General features: G+C 45.6%; 1 protein-coding gene across 1 annotated transcript in view; it reads left to right on the top strand.

Moving 5' to 3' along the window:
- Window positions 1-428: 428 nt before the first annotated feature.
- Window positions 429-10,089, top strand: part of Plg (plasminogen) — a 39,782-nt gene continuing 30,121 nt past the window's right edge. Inside the window, exons 1-3 of the mRNA XM_041680195.1 lie at window positions 429-560; window positions 3,946-4,081; window positions 6,404-6,510. Of these exons, the coding sequence (XP_041536129.1) occupies window positions 512-560; window positions 3,946-4,081; window positions 6,404-6,510 (292 nt within the window). The 5' untranslated portion in view covers window positions 429-511. The remainder of the gene's footprint in view (window positions 561-3,945; window positions 4,082-6,403; window positions 6,511-10,089) is intronic.

The raw sequence follows: 10,089 nt of genomic DNA, 5'->3' as shown, positions 1-10,089 counted from the left end.
TAAGTGTTTTGTAATAAATGCATTGAGACATCGCCTGCTACCCCAGGCCCTAATCGGAAAGCCTGAACAGTGTCCAGGTAACTGCTGGGAAGGTCAAGTGAGGCTGTGTGTGGACCATTTGGCAGAATATGGCATATGGAAGGCACTCAGCAAACATAAGCTATTTTCACAATTTCCTTTGTGGACCCCAAAACAAGGAAACTGAAGAAGAGGGAAAGAAATGGGTGTCTGGGTGAAGAGGGAAGGAGAGTCAAACAGTGAAGAGGAGCGGAGTGGGGGAGTTGCCGCTTTCACCTCCTCTAGCATCTACTGCGGACTCCACTCTCAATCGTTTTGTAAGCTCCCTCCCTATTCGAGGTAATGTTTGCTCCTCTGTGTACAGCGGTGGGGGCCTCAGAGAATCATTAACCCCATTGGACTATCTTGCTTGTGGGTGCTTTTGGTCCCCCTTAAGTCAACATTTGGAACTGGAACACAGTTCTCCAGGTGCTGTCGGCCAGTCCCAACCAGAATGGACCATAAGGAAGTAGTCCTTCTACTTCTCTTGTTTCTGAAATCAGGTAAGGTTTGATGCATGGTTTCGTTTCAACTTAAAAAAGAAAATTCTAGCCATATATTAAAAATAGATTTGCTATGACTTTATGTGCAATTCCTTTAATCGAGCTATTGGGTTTATGGCTCAGACTGAGGAGCTTGACATAGACGCTCAGTCTCCCTGTGAGTACCGTTGCAGTGGGGACTAATCGGCACATGTGAGGTCTTCGATCCCTGGTGGCGGTAGCAGCGGTTAGCCTCTTGGCCTAGTTTGCAGTGTGACTGATGAAAAGAGCTTCTGTTGAGCTGTCCTGGTCCCCCTGGAATTTTCTGGTTGGTTTAAGGAAGGCTTTGCATAGGTGCATATCTGCCTCCACGAGTCACACAGATCTGTTTTAAAATGACAATACGGTAATTGAACAAATACCTTTCAGAGATTAGGATGTGCTAGACACATGTGTGCTCTCGAGTGTGCTCCTGTGTGTGTACGTGTGTGTGTGTGTGTGTCTGTGGTCTGTGTGTATACTCATACTAGCTTACAGAGCTGATGGCAGAGGCGGGTAGCATGTCTTCCTCATTGTGTAGATGAAGGAATCTAGACTTAGGAAAATCATGACTATGGCCCATGCTGGATCAAGAAAGTAAAAAACTTGGATTTAAATTAGTGCTTTCCAAGAAGGAATCTAGTGTTCTTTATTTTTCAACTTTGTTTAAAAGCTTTTAAAAATTCTAAACACAGCCAGTCATATGTTTTCTAGAAGTGCTTTACACGCTATCGAGTGCATTCGGTTCTGGAATGTTCAGAGGTGTTCAACTATCACAATAGTAGTTAGAATATTTTCATAGCCCCATACAAAGAGACTCTGTTTGCCTCAACCTGCCAGCCCTATGCCCCATCCATCTGGCCTTCTGTCTTCATGGATTTGCTATCTGGGACATTTCATTTCATGCTAGCCTTCTTCATACTGACACTGTCAAGGGACTTGAGAATTAATTTGTAGGTCACCAAAGTTTTATAAGTTGCTCTTTATGGTTAAATACATTTGAATTTAGTGGAAACCACTTAGAGACAGGAAAAATCCAGAGGTGTTTGTGTGTGTCTGTCTGTCTGTCTGATTCTTCTCCCTCCTTTCTGTGTGTGTGTCTGTCTGACTGATTCTTTTTCCCCTTCCTTCCCTCCTTCCTTCCTTCCTTCCTTCCTTCCTTCCTTCCTTCCTTCTTTCCTTCCTTCCCTCCCCTCTGTGTCTGTCTGTCTTCTCTCTCCTTTCTGTGTTTGTATGCGCTCGTGTGCATGCAAGTGTGTATGTATGTGTGTGTGTGTGTGTGTGTGTGTGTGTGTGTGATTATCCCACTTCAGCCCATAGAACCTAGGATTGGCAACACCGTGAACTCAGGGCTCACTCCCAGGGGCTAGACCTAATCTCTGCAGCAAGTTAGTATCTGTCTCAGTCAACCGAGGCAGGATTCTTTCGTAAGCTCTTTGTACAAGTATTGGCTCTCATTTTCTGTGGAAATGACTTGACTCTCGTTTTCTTATTGCATTAAATGGCCTGGGAGAGTAAATATCAAAGTGAACAAAAAAGTTTCCACAGTTGTGTACCAAATACTGGGGATTTTTGGGGGGTGGGTGGGAGAATAAAGTCATATTATGTAGCCCTGGCCAGTTTGGAACTCGCTCCGTAGATGAGGCTAGGCTTTAACTCTCAGAGGCCTACCTCTGCCTCCCAAGTACTGGGATTAGAGGTATCATCCACCAAGCTCAGCTAAGATTTACACACACAAGCACACGTACACAGTGATGGAGAAGTGGTCTTCACTTTGATGGTATAATACACATCTATATTTGGGCTGCAACACAAGTAAGTTTTCCTACTAAAAGATTTGTTTAAAGTTTTCATTTCACTGCATTATACTAAACCTTATTTCTACATGAGCCATGGAGGTAAAGACTTGGAGAGAAATTTTAAGTATTAAAGAAAAAAACTCAACCCTCCTTGGGGACATGTCTCTGGGACATCAGCTCCTTGGGTGGATCTCAGCAACTGCACCATGAAATGAAGCCAGACACAGAGCTGATGGCCCAGTGAGCTCTCTCCTCCCCATCGGCATCTGAAACCTACCTTGCACACTCCCCAGTACTCTTTGCACGGGCGAAGAGTGACTGTGTGTCTTCCAGATCACACAGAGCTCTTCTCAAAAGGAAGAGTCTGCGTCAGAAGACAACACAAGCCTAAATGCCCCTGTCTTCGTCACCTCTTATGCCTAACTCAAGTGCTTTGATAATTTAAAACACACCAGCCACCTTTCCACTCTTTAGTCAGCCTTCCAGTTTGGAGCATCGAGGGGGATGAGGTCACCAAGGAGGGAAAGGGAGACTTCTAAAGATGAGTCAGAATTCATCAGTTGTCTTCTCAAGCTTTCCCACTTCCAGTTCTGGTCACTCTTTAACCTGCTGCATCTGGCGCTGGTCCCCTCAGGAGGTCAAGGTTGCCACGTTGCCTAATTCCATGAAGACTTTGCTATGTTCGCTAACCTCTTTGTACTCTCACCCCTCCGGAAATCCCGAGTGTTTACACGGAACAACTGGCAGCCGAGGTGCAGGCTTGGGCAGAGCAGTCTAAGCCTAAGCCAGCACCTTAGCCCAGGGGACACTCGACAGCTGTGACCAGCCTCTAGGGTGACAAGAGGGAAGAAACCGACTCTGCCTCAGACCGCATTTCACACACAAAAAAACAAAGGCAGGCCGCCATGGGAACACACACTCGCAATCCAGTACTCAGGAGGCTGAAACAGGAAGATTGCCTTGAGTTCTGGGCCAGCTAGGGCTGGCTATACAGAAAGACTGTCTCAAAGAAAAAAGTGAAGCCCAGTGTTTGTACTAGGCTCTACTTTTTTTTTTTAAATATAACTTCCTCTGAAATGATAGATACTTTCTCCAAGGATAAAAGCCTATCTCATAGGAAAGCATACACCACTGGCCATTGGGCAGTGGCTTCCACATCCCAGTCTCACTCTGGGAAGACTAAATAAAAACCAGATTGCCACTGACGGCATCCTACTGGCTTATCTCAGGGTGAACAATGGTGAGCCATATTGTTTACTCTTTATTTCGAGCTTCATATTCATACGGTAATCGAGAGGTGGTTACATGGGCCTCGTGTACTAATCTGTCTGTCTAGCTGTTCTTTCAACACGTTGCAATCTACTGGAATAAAATAAATTATTATTATGTTATTTTATTATAGTAATTAATTTAATTTAAATAATAAATTAAGTAAGCCATGAGCCATGCACATACATGTGCTTGTAGTACACACACCTACACACACACACACACTCAAACAGCCATGCACATAAACAACGTTGTCATCTGATTTACTCAGTTTTCTTCTTTTTATTTTTTCCTTTTAGGCCAAGGGGACTCCCTGGACGAGTATGTAAGCACACAAGGGGCTTCCCTGTTCAGCCTCACCAAGAAGCAGGTAGGGGCAGGAAGCGTAGCAGAATGCTCGGCTAAATGCGAAGAGGAAACAGAGTTCGTCTGCAGGTACCCGCGCCGCCATTGTCTCAAGCCTGCCTCTGGCTGTCCCAGATTTTCTGAGGAAAATCAATCTATTCATCTGTCAGGAGGGAGAGGGGGGCTAGTGAGGTGGTCCCCATACCCTAGGGACTGGAGTTTCAGCCCTAGAGCCCACACAAAGGTGGAAAGGGAGCCCCAGCGTTGTCCCTGACCTCCACATACATGCTGTGGTACAAACAGGCCTGTGTTCACACACTACGCACACACTAACAATAGGTTAAAAAAGCAGAATTAAATTCAAGGAAATTTCAAAACAAAACCCAGGAAAGGGGGAAGGGTGGAGAGATGCCTCAGTTGTTAAGAGCCCTGAGTGTTCCTCCAGAGGACCGGGGTTCAATTCCCAGCATCCATGTGGCAGCTCACAATGGTCTGTAATTCCAATTTCAGGGAATCTGACACTTTTACACCAATGTACATAAAATCAAGTTAATTTTTTTTAATGAGAAGGGACTTAATAGGGTTGGAGTTTGCTTATGACATCAAAGACTCACAGTATAGGTCTTATTAAGAGGTTTTTTTTTTTTTTTTTTTGGTTTTTTTGAGACAGGGTTTCTGTAGCTTTGGAGCCTGTCCTGGAACTATCTCTTGTAGTCCAGGCTGGCCTTGAACTCACAGAGATCTACCTGCCTCTGCCTCCCGAGCGCTGGGATTAAAGGCGTGCGCCACCACCGTCAGGCCTTATTAAGGTTTATTAGTGTTCCATTAAAAAAGAAATCCCTGGGCTGGAGAGATGGCTCAGAGGTTAAGAGCACTGACTGCTCTTCCAGAGGTCCTGAGTTCAATTCCCAGCAACCATATGGTGGCTCACAGCCATCTATAATGAGATCTGGTGCCCTCTTCTGGCATGCAAGCATACATGGAAGAAATACATAATAAATAAATTAAAAAAAAAAAGAAGTCCCTGAGGAGATGCTAGAGAGATAGCTCAGTAAAATGCTTTCCTTGCAAACATAAGGACCTGGGTTTGATTCCCAGCACTGTGTAAAAGCAATAGGAAGTGACTGTCATCTTAGTACTGGGGAGACAGAAACAAGCAGAGCCACACAGCTCATTGGCCACCCAGTCTAGCTAATGGGGGAGCTCCAGGTTCAGTGAGAGACCCTGCACAAAAATATGACGGAGAGAGCTGGAGCAGGACATATGATGCTGACATCTGACCTACACAGAGGGTGGTGCGGAGGCGGGGGGAAGGGATGACAGGAAGAATGAGAATACAGAAACAGGCCAGAGGAGCAAAAAACCATACATATACATACACGATCTGGTGGGTCCTTTTGTACTTATGCAATAACCCAAGGAAACACCAATCATGTTAAAGATAAGACAGGTATGGCTTAGTGCAGAATCAATGTGTGTTCTGTAGAGGTTCAGAGGAAAACGCCGAGGAGCTGAGAGAGTTAAGGAAAGTCATCAGAGTCAGGGAGAAGAGGGAGGAGAGTTAGGCTTTGGGGAGAGGGATTTTGACAAGGCTGCAGGAGGGTGGAGAGGCACTCTAGGCTGGGAGAAACATGGTGCTAGCCTGTGAGAGAATCGTAAGACCTGTTTGATTCAAGCAAAGCCTTTAGGGAGGGGATCAGGATGAAAGATGGCCACCTTTGGCGCTGATTGCCAATGGAAGATGGCTGCCTTTGGTATTGACTGCCAAGCTGAGCCTCAAAGGCAGGATCACATGGGGATAAGATGAAAGAAGTTTTGGCTGTTTTCTGGGACTGTACCAGCATTTCCAAGACTGGGCAATTAATAAAAGAAAGGAGTGTGTCAAATGCATGGTTCTGGAGGCTGGAAATTAAGGCCAGGCAGCTGTACCCAGCAAGGGCCTGGTGGTGAGTGGGGACATGGCAGGAAAGGGAAGAGAGAGCAGGCAGAGGCTGCTTCAGGAACTGTTAGTCCTTCATCACCTGTCATTAGGGAAAGAAAGCAAAGGAGTCAGATGGGGTGGCATATTCCTGGGGGAGGAGGATTGAAAGTTGGAGGCTGGCCTGGGCTGTAGCAGGAATAGCAGGCCCATTAGGTACTCCATCCTAGAAAGAAAGGAGAGAGAGAAGGAAGGGGGAATGGACAGGGAGAAAGAAGTGGAGGGAGAGCACGGCTGAAACAGACTACCAAGGGCGAGCGTGGAAGTTTAAGAACACGAGAGCAGCTGTCATGCTGGTATACATATCCTTAGGACTGCACTGCACAGACGCAGTGACCAAACCGCCCAGAGGTGACCATTCTGAGCTCCAGGGTCCAGCAAGAGGCACACTCGTTAGTGTCCTCTTTAGTAATGGATGCACCCATCACCTGCAGGTCATTCCAGTACCACAGCAAAGAGCAGCAATGTGTGATCATGGCTGAGAACAGCAAGGGCTCCCCCATCATCCGGATGAGAGACGTCATCTTATTCGAGAAGAGAGGTATGGCCGTGTCCCTCCTTCCCCTCCCTTTGTCTCATAGCCTCAATTTATGACACCGGGGAGTATCACACAGACACTGAGTTAAGACTGTACCCTTGGGCTCCCACTTTCTCTCTCTCTCTCCTTTCTTTCTAGGATGGAGTACCTAATGGCCCTGACACACTAGGCACTGATGTTTTCAGTTCTCAGTAACATCTAGGTGTACACAAACCTTCTTACTTCTATTTGATTTTCCACTTCTTCTGTTGAGGGGCTGTATTTTCCTCACTTTCTTTAAAGTTTGAAGATGATAAGATGTGTGATTTCTTTTCCAGTTTCCTTTACAACAAACCAAGAATCCATGGCTTAGGGCCGGGGGTAGCCTAGACTCCTTTTTAAGAAGACACAAGTATTATTAAATGGATATGGGTTTTTAATTTGTGCCATTCAGAAAACTTCTGTTATACTCTCCCACTGATTGGGTAGCACAATAAGATCATTGATAGAAACAATTTAGTTCTCCATGTGTTTTGTATTGGGAATGCTGAAAAGCACGAGAGAGTTCTGATTTCCTGGGCTTTTAATAATGTTTCACATTACAAAACCACAGCGGTAACCTCTTCCTTTAGGTTAGGGCTATTTCCCCAATCAATCCGCCTTCTTACACTTAACGAGATGTTTCCCTGGTATTCCCTTCCTTGCCTCTATCTTTTTTTAAACTTTATTTCTTTTACATGCAATGGTGCATTGCTTACATGTGTGCCTGTGTAAGGATGCCAGATCCCCTGGAGCTGGAGTTACAGACAGTTGTGAGCTGCCATGTGGGTGCTGGAAAATGAATTCAGGTCATCTGGAAGAATAAACAGTGCTCTTAACCACTGAGCCATCTCTCCAGCCCCAGCCTCTGAGTATCTTGAGATTCAGGAGTCACCTAAATCTAAATCTCATCAAGTGAAGCATTTGGCTCTTACACCACGAAAGGATAAATTGACTTGCCCACCATTGCCTGGATTTTATAAAGAAGGACGGAGTAGGATTCTTTCTACGAACTGCTAAGACTTAAATATGACGCTGGTCAATGGTTAACCAGGAGTAACACAAGGGTTGAGTTGCAAGGCTGAAGTCTGAAGTTTGAAGGCTGGTGTTGCTTGTTTTCAGTGGGTCAAAAGGTTATATCCACCATGCTGGGAACGAACAAACAAACAAGGGAGGAGCAAAGTCAGAGGCAATCACTCTTGGTTCCTGGTTTCTCTACTCTGAATCTGGACTGGTTGCTAATTTATCAGCCAGGATTTTGCTAGGATCCGTCACTGTCTGGTGACATTTCACCAGCTGCATTGGCACTGTCTCTACTGCCACGTCTAGAACCAAGCCACCCTGTGTCTGGCTAGTGCCTCTGCAGTCACTGGTCCTCTGGTTGTAGCTGTATATGTGACCGCTAAGAAATGGACCTTCATGGCTTCAAGCCATTCCCAATATAATTTAATGTATTTATAGGGTACATTGTAATAATTTGAGGAGTGGGGAGAGAGATGTAATCAGAGTGCTTACAATTGTGTCTCTTCAAACATACAATAATTCCTACGGGTTGGGAAACTTTAAACTTTTCCCTTTTAACTCTTTTTAATATATAGTAAACTGTTTGAAGGCATATTCACCCCGCTGTGATAGGGTGAGTGCTGTTTTTCAAAGCCTTTCCCAGCTCCAGGCCTCCCTTGCTCATCACCCTTCAAGTTTATACCTTGGATGTGTGGGGTACCACTCCTGCCATGAAGCATACCCATGAAGCCACAGTGCCCCTCTTGTTTACAGTGTTGGTTTGTTAAACTTCCTGAGGGTCAATGAACCAGAGAGTAGGCCTTAGTGGGGAATCTCAGTGGCACAAATACACTGGAAACACTATTGTGTGTCTTTACTGAAAATCCAAGCTGGCTTGTGATGTAGAGCAGAGACCTTTCACTTGGGATGTAGGGCCCCACTAGGGGCTCTCTGCAATGGGTTCCAGGGTGTTATTTCTAACACTGGTCTCCTGATCTTGGCAGTCTTGGTAACACAATGATTCTGCAATGCCTTTAAGTTCTTATGACTTCCCTTCAAGCTCACTGTAGTCAGTTATATGAGTGTTGTCCTCATGAAACCTGACAGCAATTTTAAAATGATCCAACTTCCTTACATCCTTAAAAGCATTTCATTTGGGGCTGAGGAAATGGCTCAGTCAGTAAAATGTCCATAGCCGAAGCCTAAGGGCCTGAGTTCAGCTCTCCAGAACATGTATAACATGCTGGCAGTCCTGTGTGCCTGCAACCCTGGTGCCAGTGGGGAGGCAGAGACAGGCCCATCTCTGAAGGTCACTAACCAACTAGTCTAACCAAATCAGTGAGCTTAGGTCCACTGGGAAAATCTGGCAGAGAGGGATCATGGCACCTGCTGTCAACCTCTGGCTTCCAAGTGCACCCACAAATACATGTGCACCCCACTTCACTCTAACACATACAAACACACATAAAAAAGTATTCAACTGGCTGGTCATGGAGGCTCTTGCCTTTAGTCACACGGCTCAGGAGGCAGAAGCAGGCGGATCTTTTGTGACTTCAAGGCCAGCCTGGTCTATATGGAGAGTTCCAGGCTAACCCCAATGATACATAGTGAAACCCTGTTACAAACAAAAAAAAAAGGTATTTAACTTGCTTTAAAAAATGAAATATGGGCACTGTTCTTTCCTTATTCATGTCTCAGTTAATTATAACAAAGCATCACCAAATGGGATAATTGCACATTACATACAAACAACGCCTGGGACACCGAACAATGTTTGGTGGGGAAAGAAGTAGGTACATGCTAGAAAGGTCCACCTAGGGGGTCAATCCATCACTTGAGAGCCACAGTAGCATTTGATCATTTTAGAGACAGGATGGGACCCACTGGACGGCCGACGGTTTGGGTAAGTGGAGGCTGGCTGGGAGTGTTTATCATAAACATTGTGATTGCCCTTAGCCTGCACTTTTTATATTGAGAGTTGTACAAAACACACACACACACACACACACACACACACACACACACACTGGTTGGACTCTCTTGGGCTCTGAAAAGCCTGCTTTTCTCTTCCCTACCTGAAAACCCCTCCCTTTCTGTTGCTCAGTCTCATCACTCTGCCCCCTCCCATGATGCTGGGACGTTAGCTTATTTCAAACTGTTTCTCTAATTCCTTTTGTCCCCAGCCCAGCTCCATTAGCATTTATGCTCCAGGAGAGTGGCCTATGCTTGTTTTGTGTCCTCCTGGAGTCCAGTCCTGGCACAAATTAGGCACAGAGGGCCCAAGGAAAGAACTTTGGAATAAACCTATCTGTTCTAGTTTCATTCTGATGCTGTGATAAAACCCTCTGACTGGAAGCAATTTAGGGCAACCAAGGGGTTATTTGGACTCATAGTTAAGTCTAGGTCATAGTCCATCACTGAGGGGAGGTCAAGGCAGGAACTCAAGCAGCTGGTCACATCACCTCCATAGTCAAGAGCAGAGACCATGTGTTCATCGTTGCTTACCTGCTGCTTTCGCTCAGCCAGCTCTCTCCACTCTCATAGAGTTCAGGGACAAACCCA

Source organism: Microtus oregoni, unplaced genomic scaffold, assembly GCF_018167655.1.
Source record: "Microtus oregoni isolate MIOR12 unplaced genomic scaffold, Mior012 000033F_ref0000390, whole genome shotgun sequence".
Taxonomy (NCBI): Eukaryota; Metazoa; Chordata; class Mammalia; order Rodentia; family Cricetidae; genus Microtus; species Microtus oregoni.
The sequence above is the reverse complement of the archived record's forward strand: the minus strand, read 5'-3'. Positions and strand labels throughout refer to the sequence as shown.